The sequence below is a fragment of the Carcharhinus amblyrhynchos genome, chromosome 10 (genome assembly GCF_965287045.1).
Source record: "Carcharhinus amblyrhynchos chromosome 10, sCarAmb.v2.hapA, whole genome shotgun sequence".
NCBI lineage: Eukaryota > Metazoa > Chordata > Chondrichthyes > Carcharhiniformes > Carcharhinidae > Carcharhinus > Carcharhinus amblyrhynchos.
The window spans coordinates 64,587,134-64,608,919 of record NC_137333.1 but is presented as its reverse complement, the minus strand read 5'-3'; the positions used below and the strand labels follow the sequence as shown (position 1 = coordinate 64,608,919).

The 21,786-nt window shown below is 39.9% G+C and overlaps 2 protein-coding genes across 2 annotated transcripts in view; one reads left to right on the top strand and one right to left on the bottom strand.

Moving 5' to 3' along the window:
* Nucleotides 1-1,390: 1,390 nt before the first annotated feature.
* sowahca (sosondowah ankyrin repeat domain family Ca) lies at nucleotides 1,391-16,651 on the bottom strand. The gene is made up of 2 exons (XM_080197202.1): nucleotides 14,209-16,651; nucleotides 1,391-1,924 (listed from the first exon to the last, which is right to left on the bottom strand). Exon 1 carries the CDS (start codon nucleotides 16,221-16,223, stop codon nucleotides 14,244-14,246), a length of 1,980 nt encoding a protein of 659 aa, XP_080053328.1. The 5' UTR covers nucleotides 16,224-16,651; the 3' UTR covers nucleotides 1,391-1,924; nucleotides 14,209-14,243.
* Nucleotides 16,652-16,839: 188 nt separating this feature from the next.
* The window catches only part of septin10 (septin 10), a 54,494-nt gene continuing 49,547 nt past the window's right edge, over nucleotides 16,840-21,786 (top strand). Inside the window, exon 1 of the mRNA XM_080197203.1 lies at nucleotides 16,840-16,980. Within this exon, the coding sequence (XP_080053329.1) occupies nucleotides 16,951-16,980 (30 nt within the window). The 5' untranslated portion in view covers nucleotides 16,840-16,950. The remainder of the gene's footprint in view (nucleotides 16,981-21,786) is intronic.

The window sequence follows — 21,786 nt, the reverse complement described above, 5'->3', positions numbered from 1 at the left end:
ACTCTAATAGCAGTACACACGGGACACGATAGCCTAGTGGTATTATCACTGGACTATTAATCCAGAAACTCAACTAATCTTCCAGAAGCCTGGGTTCGAATCCCGCCACGGTTGATGGCAGAATTTGAATTCAATTAAAAATGTCTGGAATTAAGAATCTACTGATGACCATGAAACCATTGTTGACTGTTAGAAAAACCCATCTGGTTCACTAATGTCCTTTAGGGAAGAAAATCTGTCATTCTTACCTGGTCTGGCCTGCATGTGATTCCAGAGCCACTGTGATGTGGTTGACTTTCAACTGCCCTCTGAAATGGCCTAGCAAGCCACTCAGTTCAAGGACAACTAGGGATGGACAATAAATACTGGCCAGCCAGCGATTCTCCTAAAAATGAATTAAAAACCACAGAATGCCTTCAGGTAGCAATCTACCTCTGGGGGTATCAGAGGAACTGACATTCCTGGTTAAGTACAACGCAAAGACTCCCTGATTGGCCCATTAATTGGATTCCTTAATCAGGGTGTTCACATTCCAATAGGTCAACCTCAATGGCCTAACTGAAGTCGTTACACAAGGCATACACTTAACTGCTGGTGGGAGTGCAGACAAAACTGAAGAGGGTGATACCTATATTAAACTTCCGAGTTGAGGGAAATGGGAGAACTAGAAAACTTGGAAAGGAGGTAACTGAGAGCTGATCATAGAGATGTATAACATAATTAAGGGAATGCAAAAGGTAAATCCAGAATATTATCTCATTTTAAATAGCATGAGTAGAACGAGGTGACAGATTCAATCTAATTAAAGGTAACTAAGACTGTGTAATTTTGTGATTAACTTGGTTTGAGAATTGCAACATCTGGGCTGAATGGGATTCTCTTATTGTTCTGATGCATTTTATATTGCAGGTCTCCCAACTGGCCTGTTGTCCTCTGGCCTCTAATTGATCAACCCATGCAAAATCAATGTTGGATCACTACTCTTGATATGGTGTAGGGTCAGGAACTGCATTTGACCTTGATGTTGGAGTCCCAGTCCCAAACAAAATATCATGTCCCTGGTTTCCTTTAAAAAAAGGATATGCAAGTTAACCAACTGGCACCTTGCTTCTCTCTATACACTTTGATAGCTCATGGATAAATTTTTGATAATTGTTTTTGACTAATGATTTCACTTGGCTTTAGACAAGGTTCACAAAACCAATAACTTCATTCAATTTTGACAAAACAGTACTGCTAAGATTTGTTTTGGAAAGTTTCAGTAAATTAAATGTTTCATATTTTTAAAACAAATGTCTACTTTTTAAACAAAGTAAGGTGGAGATGCTGGTGTTGGACTGGGTGGGCACAGTAAGAAGTCTCACAACACTAAGTTAAAGTCCGACAGGTTTATTTGGAAATCACATAGTTTTGGAGCACAGCTCCTTCTTTGGGTGAGTGGAGGTAGGTTCACAAATGCAGCATATATAGGCAAAGGCACAATTGCCTATAATTACAAGATAATTACAGACTGGAATGCTAGTCTTCACAGGTAATCAAGTCTTTTCAGGTACAAACAGTGCACTTGGAGAGAGGAAATAATCACAGGTGAGAGGTGTGAATTGTCTCAAATCAGGTCAGTTAGTAGATCTTGCAAACCAAGGCAATATGGTAGGAGTTACAAGTAGTGTGACATGAACCTAAGATCCTAGTTGAGGCCGTCTTCGCTATCAGTTTCTGCTCAGCGATTCTACGTTGTCATGTCTCTTGAAGGCCTCCTTGGAGAATGCTTACCCAAAGATCGGAGGCTGAATACCCTTGACTGAAGTGCTCCCCAACTGGAAGGAAACATTCTTGCCTGGTGATTGCTGTATGGCGCCCGTTCATCTGTTGTCATAGCATCTGCATAGTCTTGCCGATGTACCATGCCTTAGGATGTCCTTTCCTGCAGCATATGAGGTAGACAACATTAAGCGAGTTGCATGAGTATGTACCATGTATCTGGTGGGTGGTGACTTAAGATTTGTAACATAACAAAATGCCTCTTTAGGGTTTAGTATCTGTTTCCTAATGGTTTGACCTGCTGTCATGCGAGCTCAATTTCTGTGCCGAGCCAGGATTGTCATTTAGTAAATCTGACAGCAGTATGGACAGTGCTGTGCAAAAGTTTGTCTCCCACAATCATTTACTGACCTCAAGAATGCAAGGGAGAGGGGACCTCAGCAGCATTCAACCTCATAAATATTTAAACTTAATCCTAGACCTCTTCCAAATGAACTATCGCACCTATTGTCATACTTCTTATATTCTCAAAATTCAATTTTAACTTTCGTGTGTTAGTAATGTTCGTATGTTGCCACCTGAGCATTTTTTTTGTCTGCAAACAATCTGTTTACTTCTGGCTTGCTGTGGGTGTTTCACTACCCAATTAGTATTTTAACTGAAGTAGCATAGTATTTCAAAACAGAATGGGGAAAATATATTTTAATGAATATTGAACAACAACATTTCAATATTCTCCTGAAAGCTTTTTTTCACTAAAAATGCATAAATGGCATTGAGTCACACATACCAGGAACACCCCAATTTTGCACCCCTGCATTGTCATGAGTTACTCGATCGCACCCGGACAGTGTTGGCAGAAAAACGCCCTCAGCAGCCCGAGGTTAGAGAGAAGAAAATCAACCAGACATCTTGCTCCAGAATCAATGGAAGAGTATAGGACCACTCTTCTTCTGTGCCTCTAGAGTGAGGGTATTTTCCACTGTGAAGCCAAACCGAGTGGCTAATTGTTGATGCCCCTGAAGTCTGTTGGTGCCCATTGGATACATTTTTATCCTTAATTCTCCAGTTGCAGAGCTTCACATACCCAGACATGCATTTAGTGAATCCTCATAACCCTCAATTCCCTTCCTGAATAAAAATCTCTTTCCACTTGAACCAGTTCCTAATGAGCTTTATTAAGACATTTCTGACCAATTTACAATCATTTCTCTACATTCAGCTAAGGACTGATCCTTCCCTCAGATCTGTCAGCATTGAATTGGAAGAGATATTCCTGATGTTCAGGACTCAGTTGGAGCAGATATTCCTGATGTTCAGGACTGAATTGGAATAGATATTCCCAATGTTCAGGACTGCTGCGTTCTCTGTAAATTACTCCTATTGTCTAACACATTTTCCAACTCACTGAGCAAATATCATAAAAGGTCACCTTTCATATCAAAATATTTTCTTTCTTCAATCAGCTTATCCATTATCAATGCAAGCTTAATTTTGCATCACCATAAAATCCATTATTAAAATAAGACCATGTTTATGTTAATATATTCAATTTTTAAAAAAAGCATATAAACTTTGTAATTGTTCCAAGATATATTAACTATCGATATAATTTGCATGTATCCTTGTTGACAATCTTTTGATTTGTTTAATGCTGTTCAATGGCATTATTGTCGTGGAGTGCTGCACCATCAACATCCTAGGGTTACTACTGATCAGAGACATAACTAGACCAGCCACGTAAACACCGTGGTTATAAATGCAGGCTGGAAATTCTGCAACAACTATCTCACGTTCTGAATCCCAACAGCACTGCCAATGAACTGAGGGCAGAATCACATCAGTTTTTATTATTGTGTTTATACTAACAGGAAAGAGTTTGACACCATGCTTGTGCAGAGATTATATTTTAACATGAAAGATTTTGCACATACTTTGCAAAAATGTAATGCTTTCCAAATGTAGTCCACATTGTGGCATGGTGGCACAATGGTTAGCACTGCCTCACAGTGCCAGGGACCCGGGTTCAATTTCCTGCTTGGGTGGCTGTCTGTGTGGAGTTTGCAAATTCTCCCTGTGTCTGTGTGGGTTTCCTCCAGCATTCCAAAGATGTGCTGGTTAGGTGCATTGGCTATGCTGAATTCTCTCTGTGTACCCAAACAGGTGCCAAAGTGTTAAAGAAACTTGCAAGACTAATAAATAAAGTTTTAATTTTAAGCTGGTCACATATTCCTTGTGATTCTCTTAAAATTAATTCATCTGTCTTGGCATCTATTTCCATTTCTTAGCATGTATCTTAACAACTTGTCGCCTTCAGAAAAGAAAGGGATAGATTTAGAAACAACCCTTATGGCATTGACATATGTCTCTTTATAAACTAAAGAAATTCTACTATTTTGATGTGGATCAAATAAACTATGATTTTTAAGTTTTTGAGAATTATAGGGTTTCTAAGTCTTTTATTTCAAGGCTTTCTTAAAATCATTTGAGGATGGTATCTGACTACTACAACACAAACCTTTTAAAGGAGCAGGTTAGTCTTGTCTTTCTGGTTAGTTTGGCAGTAAATGGAAATAACTATGGAAATTTTAATCTGATGTCACAGATTGTGTTGTGAAACAGCTGGTCAGAAAGTTAATGATAGCAAATGTATTCTGTCAAGCTTGTTTAGCACCTTAACAGCAGCAGAATAATACAATAAATAAAACCACAGACATGTTCTGCAAATTTTATTAAATAAAGTGACATCTCTGGATAAAAACACAGCAGAATAGTGGTGAGGGAAGTATTTAGTTTGATTCAAACTTTGTATTTATTATTCTGTGCCCACCGTTTACCAAGTACTATCAAGGCGTTTGCTGATATACTTCCCAGTTGCCTGTATGAACATTTGACCAAATAGGACACGCACCTTCCCCCACTCCTCGGAGCTTTCTAACAGTATGAACACATGCCTGCACACACTCAGACATTTGCATATATACATATCCACACACCGTACACAAAAGCAAAATTACAAGTTACAAACTAGAGGAGGTTAACTTTTGGCCAAATTAAGATTCCAACAATAAAAGACAAATACACTCAGTTTCACAGTTTGAGTTCTTCCCTGTTGTTCATGGCTGAAGCAGCTCTTTAAGCAGTAGTCCAAGTGTTTTCCCTGAAAAAGCTGCTTTGGAATTCAAAGTTTTCTTTAGTATTTATCTTCCATAATATGATACAAGCAGGCACATTTTACTTTGGCTGAAAGAGAAAGGTAGTCATCTTGCAGCTTTCAGATGTTCATTTTTCAAGCTGCTCAAAAAGCAAGCAGGGTGTTATAATAAGACTTTCAAAAATGGTGATCTTGATCTAATGGACTCTCTCTCCACAATGATAACTATTCCACAAAAAGTAATTGATAAGTTCATGTTGATCATATTATGGTCCAGGTGATTATTTTTTAATGTCCAAGCCATCACTTCAAAATGGCCCATTCATCCATTTGATAAGCTAAGAAGAACATATCAACACCTTCAACATAACTATAGTCTCTGTAGACTTTCATTCTCTGCCTGATGGAATGAAATGTGACTTTGATAGTGATGCAAATGGTAACAGCATTTTAGGTTTCAGTTTATCTTCAAAATAATCCTTAACATCAGCAGGTGTGAAATTCCACGAGTTTTGCCTAATGGCAACCCACATTAGAAAATTGATCAACTTGCATTTGCAGATCTGTGGCAGCCATTTTAAGCTTGTGCCTTTGTTTTTCTAACAGTCGAGAATGCTTATTTTTTTAAAAAAAGTTCCATACGAATCCAGCAGATGAAACAAATATAAATATAGGGCACCAAAACCCACCCTGTAACAATGAGTGCAGCTCCAACAAAAGTCAAGATGCTGGACACCATCCAGGACAAAGTAGCCTGCTTAATCAGCATCCTATCCATCACATTCACTCCCTTCACCATCAACACACCACGGGCAGCAATGCATATCATCAAAAAGTTGTACTGCAACACCTCACCAAGGCTCCCTTCCAAACCCATCTCTACCACCTAAAAGAACAAAAATAAAGCTTATTTATTAGTTACAAGTAGGCTTACATTCACACTGTAATGAAGTTACTGTGAACATCCCTTAATTGCCACACTCTGGCACCTGTTCGGACACGCTGGGGGAGAATTTAGCATGGTCAATGCACCTAACCTGCACATCTTTGGACTGAGAGGGGAAAACAGAGCACTCGGAGGAAACACACATGGACATGGGGAGAATATGCAAACTCCACACAGACAGTGACTCAAGTCAGGAATTGAACCTGAGTCCTTGGTGCTGTGAGGCAGCAGTGCCAATCGCTGTGCCACCATGCTCTTTATTCTTTTAGAATCTGATTATTATAGTATCTACCACTGATATCCAGCAAATAAATTGTGGGTGTCATACTGATGCAAATGTTTTTGCCTTCAAGAACAAGGGCAGCAGGTGCAAAGAAAAATTACTACTGATGAGTGCCTCTCCAAGTCACACACCATCTTGACATTGAAGTATATTGTCATTCCTTCACTGTCACTGTGTCAAAATTCAGAGACTCCCCAACATTTCTGTGTAAAGGTTCAAGGTTATCAGCACCATTTCAAAAAAAATTAGGGAAGGCAATAATTGCTGGCCATGCCTGTGATGCCCTCATCCCGTGAATGATTTTCTTTAAAGTTTAATTTACATCCCTACATATTCATAACAAATAATGTAAATGTGCAATAGTTACATGTCAACATCCCAATCTAACAGAAAAGTTACTTTAAAAGCAACTGAAATTTCCATGTGGGAGACTGATTTGGAAACATCAAAAAATACCATATAATTCCTATGTCTGCACCGACTTTCAGAAAGATTATCTTACTCGGGCTCAATCAACCACTAACATAAGAACATAAGAAATAGGAGCAGGAGTAGGCCATCTAGCCCTTCGAGCCTGCCCCGCCATTCAGTAAGATCATGGCTGATCTGTTGTGGCTCAGTTCCACATTCCTGCCCTCTCCCCATAACCCTTAATCCCCTCTCTTATCAAAAACCCATCAACCTGCGTCTTAAAAATATTTAGCGAGGTAGCCTCCACCACTTCAACGGGCAGAGAATTCCAGAGATTCACCACCCTTTGAGTGAAGAAGTTCCTCCTCAACTCCGTTCTAAACCACCCCCCCTTTATCTTGAGGCTGTGCCCCCTAGTCCTACTGTCCTTTCTGAGCGGGAAGAGTCTCTCCACCTCTATCCTATCCATCCCATTCATCATCTTATATGTCTCAATGAGATCTCCCCTCATTCTTCTAAACTCTAACGAATACAAGCCCAGTTTATTCAGCCTCTCCTCATAGCTCAACCCCCTCAACTCCGGCATCAGCCTAGTAAACCTCCTCTGCACTCCCTCCAAGGCCAAGATATCCTTGCGTAAGTACGGCACCCAAAACTGCACACAGTACTCCAGCTGCGGCCTCACCAATGCCCTATACAGCCTCAGGAAGACCTCCCTACTTTTATATTCAATCCCCCTCGCTATGAAGGCCAGCCATCCCATTAGCCTTCCTGACCACCTGCTGCACCTGCAAGCTGGGTTGTCCTAACCCCATAACCCTATGCATTTACCATGGCTAATACATCTAACCTACACAGCTTTGGACACTAAGGGCAATTTAGCATGGCCAATCCACCAATACTGCACATTTTGGACTGTGGGAGGAAACCCTCACAGACACAGGGAGAATGTGAAAACTTCACAGTCACCCAAGGCCAGAATCGAACCTAGAAAAGTTACTTTAAAAGCAACTGAAATTCCATGTGGGAGATTGATTTGTCTCTGTGGGGCAGCAATGCTAATCATTGCGTCACTCTGCCGTCCCTTGAAGAACATCAGCAATAAATTTTATTGCATCTTTAGTCAACTGTTAACTTCACCAACTGCAATTTTCTATTTTTGTTATCTTATTATCTTTCCCTCCTCTGCTGAAAACATTGATTCTTTATCTGAAACATTGTTCTACATATAGAAGCACCAATCACCCACTGTATTTGAACCAAATAGCCTTTATTCACACACGATGGCAATAAGCATTGGTAGGCTATGCAACTGCAGACAAGCCCACCCTATCTGCTCCCGCTGTCCACAAATAGCAGAGGCTATTGCTAACAATAAGGAATGAGATGCTTGGCCACTGTCCACTCTCCTTACTGAGCAGCACCAGGTTGAGATCAACTCAACAAAGCTCAAATGTGGGATTTTTTTGCTCTCCAATGCACACAAATAAAACAGATTACTTGTGAACGGTCAAAATGAGAACACCTATTGCAGGAATAACGAATACTGTTAACCCATAATTTTATGTAAAACAGGGGAAATGGAAACAAATAAATCTATTTTCTTTTGTGGAAGAGGGGAACTAATACATGGCTTTGAAGTCTGCCTCTTTGAAAGCACAATTCCAAATGCTAGATCATAATCTTGGACAGAGAAGCGAGTTGAGAGTGGCTGCCCTTGCAGTATTTTACTGGGTTCAACATTAAGGAGTCATAGCAAAACTAAACTCATTGGGAATCAGGGAGGAAACTCTCTACTGATTGAAGTCATACCTAGTACCAAGGAAGATGTTTGTAGCTGTTGGAGGTCAATCACCTTATTTGAGGACATTACTACAGGAGTTCCTCAGAATAGTGTCCTGGGCCCAACCATCTTCAGCTGCTTCATCAATGACCTTTCCACCGCTAAAAGGTCAAAAGAATGGACATTTGCACAATATTCAGTACCATTTGTGATTCATCAAATATTGAAGAAGTCCCTGTCCACATGCAGCAAGACCTGGACAACTGTTGGAATCCCAATTGATGTTACATCTGGATGGGAAGATTCCAGAATTGAACCCTAATTCAAAAGACTGTAATTTTAAAAAAATGTCAGAGGAACAAAGTCAGGACTGCTAATTAGTGTTAAGAAAGAAAACATTTATTAAACATGAAAAAATTGAATGATAGAATATTCCTTTACTCTCCCACACAAGTTTTAAGATTAACAGAGAACACAAAGTACATCTTAAGCTACAATGGTCTAATTAACATACAAAGTCCCTTTTAAGCAAACAAAATGCCTGTGGACAAATACACACACTCAGCTCTGAATCCAAGTTAGTGTTTGTAGATTTCTCCTCAGAATCCATCTAGAGAATTGTCATGAGAGTTTCCAAATTCCACTCCCAAAAGCAGACTTTAAAACAGTAACTTCATTGCAGCGTTAATGTGAGCTTTACTTGTGACTAATAAATAAACAAACTTTAACTTTTCACAGTAATGCACTCCCTTAGTGGTTTGCACTCCAAAATCCAGTCCAGGTATTCCAAATGATGCTTTTAAACAAAGCTTCGGCTCCACTTTTAACAACAAATCCAGTTCAGGATTTTTAATTGCCCCTTCTGGATTAATTTGTCTTGGCTGTTGGACAAACTGTTCACAATTGCTTTAACTATTGATTCCCAGACTCTATTGAAATGACATCAAACTTCTGATTTACCTCTGAAGTCTGCTTTCCCACTTTAAATCTGGTTACTGCAATTGTCTCTAACTCAGAGCCCTTTATTTACTCTTTCTCGATTTCCTCTAAACAATATCCTAGTATCTTCTCTTAACTCCAGTTGTCTTAAGACATTCTTTCTGTCTCAACTCCCTGGTTAGCTGAACTATAACTTGTTTCTTAGGAAGCCTGCATCTTTTGCAACTCCTTTGTCTGTCCAGCTTCTCTTGGCAGAGTTGGGAAAGATTGTTCTGTCCCCAGCTGCAATATATCCAGTTAAAACTAAAACTTAAAAGCTTTCCTATCTTGCAACATTGAAAATGTGAAGATGGATCTCCTCTAATGCTAGTTGTTTCATTGGTATTAGAGATAGCATGCTTGCACATCCAGCTGTGCTGTTAAAAACATAACTTCAAACTGATCAGCAGTTCATCAGATTCTGGAACACAAGCACATGGTTATATGGCTCTGGGACAGTAGTGAAGTCAATTCTAAGTCATGCCACTTGCTATGATCAATTTCCAGGAAAAGTCCCTAAGAACTAGAACAGGATAGCAAGGGAGATGAACTGACTTGAAGGGCTCCATGTCAGCAAAGAAACTAAGACAAAGTGAATGTAAAGAATGTTACTTTCTTGCATTAAACAATGATTATTTTGAGCAAGAGTAGAGTCACCAGGTTTACTTACCTTTTAATCATGATTTCAGAGGAGCAACTAGTATATGGTGTTGCAAATTTGAGCATCATATTATCACCTACTGGAGTAATGTGCAGGTTTTCATTTCTCACACCAGCCGTCCATATGGCTTCTTCGAATGAGAGCATCAAATTAGTAATGTCACTTTGTTTCATTGTCCCAGTGGAAATTTGATGAGGCTACTCTCATTTCACATTTCCATACAAAAGACAAAGAAAAGGAAACTTTTGGCCCTTTAATTAAGGCTGACTTCTGTACCTATCAAGTGCAATACATGATCTCTCAAAAAGAAGGTTTGTTTGGTAGTACAGAACTTGAGTTTTCCTGAAAAATGAGACATTTTGTCAAAATTTACCAGATGAAAAGGACATTAGGACAATTCGCAAGAATGCCAATGCAAGACAAATCAACAAATTTATATTGAATGAGAAGAGTGCTGATTGTTTGGCAAGTAGACTTTGATTGACATGGAGAATGCATCAGTAGCTGATGGTGAACAAGTTAACTGCCAAGCACAGACTGAAATTTAACCAAGCAGCTTGACACTGATCGCCCAAAGCATTTCCCTGAGGAGTGAGTCAATGAATGGCTGCTACTTATTTTGTTTAGTTGAAACACGTGCAATGTGAGTACATGCTTGTTTTCTATCTGCAAAGAACAGGACCCTGTATATTAATATATGTAGCTTCAAGTACATAAATGGTGCCACATATTGAGCCTGACCAACAATCTTAAATTGGTTGTCAGCGTAATTCTTAGCACAATGAGAAATATTTGGCAAACGCTGTGCAATCACAGAATCACACCTAATAATACAGTTCTGAGTTTTGCAAGCATGGGCTGATAGAGTACAATCTGTACCTTGTCTGTTGCAAACAGCAGAAGTGACATGCTGCTTGAAATGATCCAACTGTCATTGAGATGTACAGTCTACATATCTAGCAACACACTGGCACTGAAATTCATATTCCGTTTTACTCATTGTACGATAGGAAGAACATCTTTTTAGCTTCAAGGTAGCGATCCTGTTAGTGGGGAATACCATTGCATGGGTGAAAGTAGCTGTTTCACATTGCTGCTGTTTATCCATGTTTTGAGATACCTCTCCCTTCCAGGGTAACACAGGGTAGACTGGGTACTTCGATGCAATATTTCCCCTTGCGTGGCATTCTTGTGAATTGTTCTGATGAGTGCAAAATGAATAACTTCAACAAAATGTCTGTTTTTAAGCAGCAATAATCAATGAAGATTATTTCATATCAATCATGATTTACACAGGACTTTTTTTTAAGTGTTTAATCACATAAATGGTAACATGTTAGTTAACAAAACATATTTCACATCAAAGAGATTAATCATTTTTTGTGCAGTCATATTTACAAGTATAAAGTGCTATGTTTTTTCAATGCGCAAATATACAAAAGGCATTGAAACCCTTTGTCCCTTTCCAAACAAAATTTACACAGCATCCACTGAAGCAAAAATAAAAAAAAGCTTTCAGTTCTTTTACCATGCAGTCTCACCCCACCAAAGTTTTCTTTATCACTAATTGTGAGGCATAAATGACTGAAAAATCAATATACCCTATATTCAAAATTGTCCAGTTTTCAGAAATGTATGTTATTAATAGTTTTGTGAATGCTGCTTTGTGTGATGTAGTACTCTAATCTGGTCCTTGTAACTTGTAGTTTGACCCATGCTAGTGACATGGTGCTAATCAGGCTGGCAACCAAAAAAAAACAACGCTGATTTCATGCCAACTTGCTTATTCTGGAAACCAGCCTCCTTCTACTTAGTCACAGCCTGAGTCCGTTGTCAGCTTTCTCCCTTTCCTTTCCTGCCCTTACACTACACCAAATATCTTTTGCTGACTGCTCATAGTCAGGCTGTCATTCCATACTTATCTACTACAACAGTTTCACCTTTCCAACCCACAAGCAATTTATACTCATTATATTCAGGGAAATCAGATATAGAAATTGGACATCTTTTTCCATGTTTATCACTTGGCAGCACTGAAAACTTGCATTAGTTATAGTAAACTCCAGATGTAGAACAGAATCTCCTCTTCCCAAAACATATCTCCAACATTAGAAGCCATCTCATAAAACAAAAGTGTGAATTTGCAAGTCTTTCACATCAGCCATTCTTCCCTAAATAATACTGCCAATCCATGCCAAACTGCATTTAGATCTGTACCATGAACATATCTGATAGTAATTCAGGTGATATATTCTCAGATTCAATCACTCCTTACTGTGGGATTTTTTTTAATGTAGTCAAAATTGTTACATTTAACCTATGTTACACAAGTATTCTAGACCATGTTTAAGGACACAAGTCTGGATTATGTAAAAAATGAAACATTTTTGTAAAGAATGTGATCTGAAAAACATTTAACAGGGCCACTAAAGCTGAATGACTTAAACTAGAAAACAAATACCTAAGTTACAAGATATTTAAAAATTCAAAATAATTGTCTTACATTAAAAAAAAGTTTTGCTCAGTGTTACTAGCAATCCAGTTGAAGTATTTTGTGCAATTCAATTTACTTATTTGTGCTATTCGAGACTATAAATTCACACCATTTTAAACAGTATTAACAATTTGATACTAACATTAGAACTGTTACATCTTTTAAGAACCTAATAAAACAATAATTCGAATGTAACACTTCCTATCTGACATGGTCTGATCCTGTGGAAACATTCATAAACCACAACACTCAATGTTATAAGCCACATTTTCTATTGGAAAAGAAGTGGGATACCAATTTTTAATGCACAGTGGATCTTAAAACAAATCAATTTATTTAATCTGAACAAAAAGTAAGGACTTGTCACAGGCTTGAGCAAACTAAATTACGCATTAACAATCAGAGATAGGCAGTCTATATGTTTCCATCGTAAGCGGCTCACAAATCAAATTTAATTATATTTGAAAATATTCACAGTTAATTCATTTAGTAATACAACCTGAACATGTAACTTTTATTTAATTATTTGAAGTAATGCCCACCTTTAAATCGCATTTCAGCTTGAAAATAAATTGCTCAAATTTTCAGGGCAAAATGAACATGACTTACTGAGTCAACATTAGGTTCAACAACATGAAGAGCTTTATCTCATGATTTTCTAGCAGCTGCACTAAGGGTGACTAAGAGTTCAGCCATTTACTGGCAGCATACATTGTAAGTAAAACTAAACAAAAGGACTTCTCTGGAATCCAGCAGCATCAATTTAAAAGGACCAGCCTGATTACAATTTCTCAGTATTCCCTGAAATACAAATTTCCTATGTCCCCTCAAAAGATTCCATACACCCAATTCATTACTGTAACTAATAATGGTATAAAACCTACTCTTATACTGTCCTTCTTCAAAAAACTTTGTTACTGCACACTTCCATCTGAAACAGTGGCTGAAATTTACAGTTACATAAGCTACTTAGTCAAATAGTCTTTAATTTATATATTCTATGTTGTAACATTTATGTCTCATAAGACTTGTAGAAAAAAACCTCTCTAGGCATTACAGTTATAACATCAGCTATCTTATCAACCATAACTAATTACCACATTCAAAGCAGCAGTCTGGTCATAACTTGCGTTAGCAGCAGCTGAAGTTTTAGACCACAGCAACTAAGAAAGTACCTTTTGACCATATCAAGGCAGCATTTCAAAAACTAAATTTAAAGTCATTCCAATTATTTTGAATGTGATTCTAAATTACTTTCAATTAAACTATCAGACTAATACCTTGGAAGCACTGTAATGTCATCATGGGCCTGAAACTGAATGTACCAAGTGTCACAATATTTACAACATAGATATATAACTCACAATACTCCATCACTACTACAGGCGCTTTGGAAATTTGATCTACAATGTTCTAGAAAAAAAACCTGCATGTTTCTGTTCTTCCTTAATTTTCTCCAGTTCTTATATGGTGAATTTATTGTATTTTCAAAAACTATAGCAATGATATAAAGTAGAAAACAGCCTATGTCAATGCGAGTCTCAACTCCACTGAAAAAGTGTAATTTAGTACTAAGATGATACTGATAGGAGATGAGATTTATAATCAGATGGTCAGCATCATTCATTGAAAGGCACCTAACAAACATACACCAAATATATTCTTTGCACCATTGATTAGTAACCAAATTATTTAACCGTAGTGCAGTTAAAGGAAAATAGTACAGTTTAATGTTACCACATTCAACTCCATCTCTGGATTCCTGTAATCTCTTATCCAAAAATAGTTGACTTTGGTCTGAGTTTCAATGCGCTTTTTGCATCTCTCTGATCAGCTGTTCCTCGAAGCGAGGGTGCAGTGTGAATAATCTGTGTTTTAAATCTCATTCGGTTTAGTTTCATTTTGTTAGTCGAGGTTTTCCGGCTGAGTGCTTTTATAGGCGGGCCATCAGAACAAGCTTCTGCTTCAGGAGCATTGGACAATTTGTGTGTTAGGTTGGCAGGAAGAACTTTCGATAGCCTCCAACGGCCACTTCCATTCTGTAATGCGTTTTCAGACTCAGGGTTTCTACATTCACCAATAAGGTTCCTCAATTCTTCTGAAGCCTCTTGGCCCAGGTATTGCCACGCTTTTTTACCACTGTAATCCCTAATATCAACATCAGCGTCATAGGCACCAGACAACAGTTTCACTACTTCCGTGTGCCCATGCATTGCAGCCAAATGTAGAGGGGTGTAACCGCCCGTAGATCGAATATTAATATTGATTGGAATGTCATGTTTTGCTGCATAATTGACTAGCATTGCTAATAATTCTGGTTTCCCATGTTTTGCTGCCCAATGAAGGCACGTAAACCCAGTGACAAAATCTTTCCAAGTAATCAGGCTGGGGTCAGTTGTCAGTAATGCTTTGAGGCCATCCCACCTGCCTTCCGAAGCATGTATCATCCACTCATGTTCCAAAGGATCGAGTGCTACTGATCCAGTATCTTCATAGTCCAGTTTTGAGGAAGTTAAAGAGGAGGAATCGCTATCGTTTCTACTAGATCCCGAATCTCCCTGCTTAACATTTAGGAAGCCGACAGGGTTACTATAAACAACACTGTGTCTTAGCTGGGGTGAGCTGCTAATCATCAGTTCTCTAAAGTTTTTCCTACTTGATCTGGGTGTACATAATAAGCTTTCACTAGCTGGAATCAATGCCTCGGTCGAGCTCTCAATTGTGTTTCCATCATCACAAAGACTGCTTGACCGATTAACCGCCTGGCTGCGCTGCAAACGCTTTCGAGACGATCTTCTGACATTAATGTCCGGGCTTGTCTTGACTTGAGTGGGTGCAAAGTTGCATTGAGATGCAAATAACGTTTTACTTTCATTCTTTGACTTAATATCGTGTTCTGTGGAGCCCACATTTTCTATTTTCTTGGATACTGCTGTCTGCTCTGCATTCCTTTCAGGCAGATTCCAGGTTACAATATCACTTCTGTCATCGCCAGAATTCGAGAAAATGGCAAGCAGATCGCCACCATCTTTCGCATTCTGAACACCCTGACTGGAGTCGTGATTTGGCAATATTTCGCCCAAATCAGTGATTAGTTGAAAGGTTTCGGTCGCCTGGTCATGCTTGATTTGGACTGGATTCCTCCTTTCTATGTTTGTGTTTGTCACGGTCTGATTCTTATTTGATGAAGTAATGTGTCCATTCGTGCCATTTGTATGGGAGTGCCCCTCAACTCGCCCATCTTCTTGCGCGTTGTGCTGGTGCACGGCTGCAGCCTGACTACTTTCATCGCATTCTTCACGACACGAGTTGTCCAAACGTCCACTGTTGACAACTGGCGGTGAAAGTACTGATTTAAGCGCATCTGTCGAAGCTCCTTCACCTGCGCTTTGTTTTCGCGCTTCTGCAGATGGCCCGATGCCGTTTGCTCCACGTTGCCTCTCACCATTTTCCACCTCACCGGCAGCACTATCACTGTCTTTGCTGCCATGCCCCCTACCACCAGCAGACGCTTCGGACCATTTCACCTGACCCCGGTATTTCTTCTTCAGACAGATGTATTTCACGCCGTCTTCTTGAACCACCAGCCCCACTTTATTCACGAACTCCTTGAACAATCCTCGAACGCTTGTCTTCGTCTTGGGGTTGTTCAGAAAAGCTGCGAAATGTTCCAGCAGCTCCGCACTCGGCACTTTCCCTCCTCTCTCCGAAAGAAACTGCCACACGGCGTTCAAGCTAAACTCCGTTGCCATTGCGCCTTTATTATCTTTTTAGCGGCTTTTTTTCAACAGACGGGCTTGGTGGTGATGGTAACAACCTATCTTAGACATCACTGTACCCTCCTCTCTTTTTTTATATCTCAGTCTCACTAACTAGCCCTTTCCAAGATGCTACCTAGTTTATCCCGTGGCCAGCGGCTGAAACCGCCCTCCCCACTCCCTCCTAGGCAACCAATCACTTCCGGTCCGACCCCGGCCACCTGTCAATCAAGCAGCAACCATCGGGCCACAGAATAGGGGTCACAAGGCGGAGAACAAGCACGACAGCAAAATATTAGATGTGTTGGCAGTCGCTAGAGCATTTTTCTCTTTTGCTACGTGTAGCACAGGCAAGGTTGAATGTAGTTGTATGTGTTTCTCGTTTATTGTACCATGAATTTATTGAACTCGTACATCTCCGTTCCCGCATTTAGTGTTTGGTAGAGCCCCACATTGTGTCCTGATTGAAGCGGAGCATCCGCGTTCCAATTCCAACAGCCACCAGTCCCAGCTGGAACTCCTGGCTCCAACCGTCATAAGCCCGAGCTCGAGATCCCGACTCCAAGTGACACCAGTTCCAGCTCGAGCTCCCGGCTTCAACTACCACCAGTCCCAGCTCGACCTCCCGGCTCCAACCGCCAGCAGCCCCTGCTCGAGCCCCCGGCTCGGATCCCGGACCCCATTCATAATCAGCCCGGATCTCGCTCCGACCGGTACCACAATGGCTTCAGCAGACATTGTCCGCCAGATGGTGAGTACCTTTTCCTCCATGCTGTTAACTCTTCATTCGTTAATTTTCGTGCGGAGTCAACGAAACCATTTAGATTTACCCGGGTCACTGACTGGGTGTTGTCACTATTCCGGGTGGAGTCAAATAGTGGTGCGATTGGACTAGGTGAATTTTTTTTCCCCCCTGGCGGTGATAACGATTAAATTGCTGTTGGCGGTGCGGCTCTCTGTTGGGGCGCCTGTTTGAGAAACCATAGGCCGAATTGTGCAAGAGTTTTAGTGAACGGCGCCCCAACAGAGCGCATTCCAGAGTGAAGGAAGGAAGGAGGGAGGGAGAACAATTCGATGCAAAGCTACGACTAATGGGGCGTGGGGTGGGGAAACACACGTTTTTGAAGCTTTGAATGTCCACCCTTGCTCACCTTTATTAGGCAATTTGAGACACGATTCCATGCGAGTATTAAGAAAGTTTTTTTTTGGGGGGTGGAATATGAGTAGGCCATTAATAAGCAGTAGACACGCTTCCTGACAAATGATCGGAATGTCTCCGACAATTCCTGGTTGAGGCGGTGCTGATATTCCTGTGGAATGTGGCTCTGGGGGAAATGGGATCGGGCTTCGTCGAGTGCGAGACACGGTTGTAAAGTCGGACATTCCGTCTCTCAGTTCTTGATGGGTCTTTTAGCAAAATGTTGAAGTTTACTTTTAAGCGTCCCTTCCCCACCCCACCCTTTCTGACATCCTGTGAAAGTAAAGCAATTTTGCAGATGCCTTTCTTTTCGGTCAGTGTGGTTTATTCCATCAGTTGTAGTTACCCACCGTTTTGACATCGCGCTCTGGTCTTATGTACCGGCCATTACTCTGGAAGAAAGATTGTAGGAAGAGTTGCCCGTGCGCAGGGCAAAGTTTAATTTTTATTTAAGTATATTTTTAATTAGTAAGATGTGCATTAGCTGTGTGTCCGGAGCTGGAGATGCAATGCAGCATGAGCTTGTTCTACAAGCTTTGGCCCTGCGATCGCCATGAAGAAAACTGAATACCAGCCCGCTCCAGGAAACCCCCGTCTTGAGCTAGAGGTTTCAGTCCACGACCAGAACCCATCAACAGTGGATAAGTTCGCTTATCTTGACAGCTTTAGGAAGTTTGTATCGATTTTGATTCCAGCATCTGCCGCAACCAAATAAATTGTGTGGTTTCATTTGAACGCAAAGGCGTTCAATATTATCAATAGCGACTAACAAACTCAAGCACAGGAAATCCTGAGCCAGCAACTCATCCAAATTCAATTGTTCTATTTGCAACTGGTATTAGAAGTCACCAACATGCCCATTTGAACCCTACCAAACACTGCAGATGATGAAATTGTTCATCTTCGCCTCAAAGGAGCACGTGGAAAACATTTTTAATTTCCAGCGTGCTTTTATATAAAATGCTATTGATGTTGACGTTTTTAATTCACTCATAGATATGAGGGTCATTAGCAAGGCTAACGTGTATCAACCCCTAACTGCCTCTGAAAAGCACTCACCTGATGAAGGAGCAGCGCTCCAAAAGCTTCCAAATAAACCTGTTGGATTTTAACCTGTTGTGAGACTTCTTACTGTGCCTCTGAGAAGGTAGTGGTGAGCTACCTTCTGGGACCATTGTGGACCATATGGTCTGTGGTGATGAGCCACCTTTTAGAACCACTGCAGACCATATGGTGTAGGTATGTTCGCAATGATGTTAGGAAGAGAGTTCCAGGATCTTATCTTGTGACAGTGAAGAAATGGTGATGTAGTTTGAAGTCAGGATGGTGTGTGGCTCAGAGGGGAACTTGCAAGACGTAATGATGTTTGTAGACAACTGTATTGGCCAATTTGTATAAAGCAAGTCTCACCAACAGCAACTGAATGACCAGGTACTGTGTGGCATCTGGGGAAGAATGCTGGTCAGTACACTGAACAACTCCTAGTTTTTTGCATAGTTCCCTGCAATCTTTCTATCTTAAACACTGTTCCTGCTTAAAACCTAATTTGGCATTTCTTACTCTGGATTTCCTATAGGAGTTTACCATCCTCTTCCAATTATACTGATACTTTAACCCAACCCAGCTCGGACATGGCCCTTACGCCTGCACTCAAAAACAAAAAAAAATTGGGTTCCAGATCATAGTTTTGGTGTTTGCTTGTGAGGGATAGGCACAGTCTATAAAGCTTTTTTCCCACCTTGGAAAGCCCTGTTTAATTTGAAGATACAACACTGCAGTTTGATACTTAATTCTGTATAACTTAAAATTCCTATAATTGTTTCATTCTGGGGACAAAGGGAAAGCAAAATCTTCACTCTCAACTACCATATCTCATTTTAAAAAACAGACGTCTGTGCTATTGACACATTTCAGAATTGTTATAGTGGTGTTTCCGGATCTGAAATTGATACTGCAGCATCACAAGCGTCAAGTATCCAGAATCCCTGTCCACCCTGCACATTGCTTTAAGCTTGGGATTCTATGCCACAACTCCTAAAGCCCACAACCCTCATTCAATATTGTTACACTGATAATCTAGTTTCTCACAAACCCCAGGAGGATGCCAGAAAAAGTAAGGGAAATTAATTGCCAAGTTCAAGCAATTAAAAGATGAAATTAATTGCTAAATTTGAGTAATGAAAAGATTGTGAGATATATTGAAGAGTGCAGACAGAAATTTTCTCCGTACCCACAGAAACCTTTTCCTTCAGGAAGTAGTATGATAGAATGTAGAATGCACTCAGCAGCCTCCAGCCCTCTAACATTTCTGCTTTGACCACAACACTCAAGACTTCCACTGATATCCACCTCTGGTGTCACCAACTTCACTTTGGAAATTAAACTGTGAGGAGGACACAAAGAGGCTGCAAAGGGATTTAACTGATTAGGCAAATAGGTGGAAGATGGATGGAAGTGTAAGGTGGCGAAAGGAGGACTGGGCACAGAATACTCCCTGACAGAAAGTGGGTTGGGATGGAGTGATGGTAGAGGTAATGATTTTGGAGAGTGTTAATGTTGGAGAGAAAGATGGGCTGAGGACAGAGTCAGTTTGGTTAGCACCAAGAAGCATAGAGGTACTATTACACAACTAGATGTATTCAACAACTAATAGAAAAGATTGGAGGAGCAAATTTTCAAGGTAGAAGGATTGGAAACCAGAAGGCATCGATTTAAGATATTTGGCAAAAGAACATCAGTGATGTAAGGAAAGCATTTTTTATATGATGAGTGGTTAGGATCTGGAATGCACTGCCTGAGAATGTGGTAAAGGCAAATTTAACCATGGCTTCAAAAGGGACTTGGATATTCACCTAAAAAGAGAACTTGCAGTACTATGGGGGAAAACTGCTAGCTGTGGTGTTCTTGCTGAGAGCCAGCATAGATGTAACAAGCTAAATATTTCTTCTTTGCTATAACCATTCTATTATTAAAGTGTGAAATTATCCACTTGGGTAGAAAAAAAATAAAGCAAGTGCTTTTTAAAGAATGTTGACTAGTAAATGTTGATTCTCAGAGATTTAGTTACCTTTGTATGTGAACAAAATTAACACGCAGGCCCAGCAACCAGTTAGGAAGGCAAATAAGTTGGCCTTTAGTTCAAAAGGATTGAATACAAGTGTAATGAACTTTTGCTGTAAACATATAGGGACTTGGTGAGATTGCACTTATGATACTTTATACAATTTTGGCCTCCTTGATTTGCCTGGGAGTGTTACAAAGGTTGGCTAGATTGATTACAGGAGTGAAAAGGCTATTCTTCTTCTTAAGAGATATTGGGTGGAATGGACTTTTTTTTTGGTGTTTAGTTGAATGAGAACTGATGTCATTGGAATATAAAATTATTGGCTTCACCAGGTAGTTCTAGTGAGATATTTGTTTCCCCAAGTGGAGAGTCTAGAACGAGTGGCTATTGTCTCTACATAAAGGGTTGAGCATTGAGTGCTGAATGAAAAGTTTATTTACTTAGTTGTGAATCATAAATTCTCTATGCCACAGGATTGTGGAGTCTTAGCCAGTGAGTATAAAGATAAATTCCCATAGTCCCAGATAACTATAGGTTGCTCTCTCCCTCAAAGACCATGTTCTTTCTGAGGTCCGTAACCCATTTGCTCTACTTCCTGCCTGAGTTATGATCCCTGTAGAGAATATTAATGTTTTAAGAATTTTGAAAATGTAATGGAGATAAACTGGAGATTAAGATTTTACTTTAACTGTTTTCACTATAACAAACTAAAATAACAGATGTTTCTTATGACTTCACCATCTTCCTTTTAAGAACATTCTATTTCACTGTCATTTAAAGGGGTGTTCAAAACATTACTGTCTTGTGAAGTTCAGTATTCTTAACAGCTGTTTCAACTTGCCCTCTCACCTATACTCTTGGCTCAGTTTTCTGAGACCCTCATCAGGCACTAATTACCTTCTATCTTTCCTCTTATCATAACTGTACATACTCTGGTTCTTGTAAAAAGCCTAATCCCAACCAATCCATCACTCTGCTTCTGTAAGATGTCTCGCTACACCAAGTTAAAGTCCAAAAGGTTTATTTGGTATCATGAGCTTTTGGAGCACTGCTAATTGTTTTGGCTGAATTGCATATAGTATAACTTGCATCCAAATCAATTCACTGTGTTGAACAATTTCTGTTGCAGGGACTGATGGAGTCATAGAATCCTTTATATTCAGGCAGACAGTCAAAGACTTTGGCTCAAAATGTCGTTCAAAAGGTGCAACAATGCAAAAATCCCCTAGCACTGTGTTGTTGCACCAGGCTAGATTACATAGGTTCAGCTCAAAAACTTGGGCAAGAATATTGCC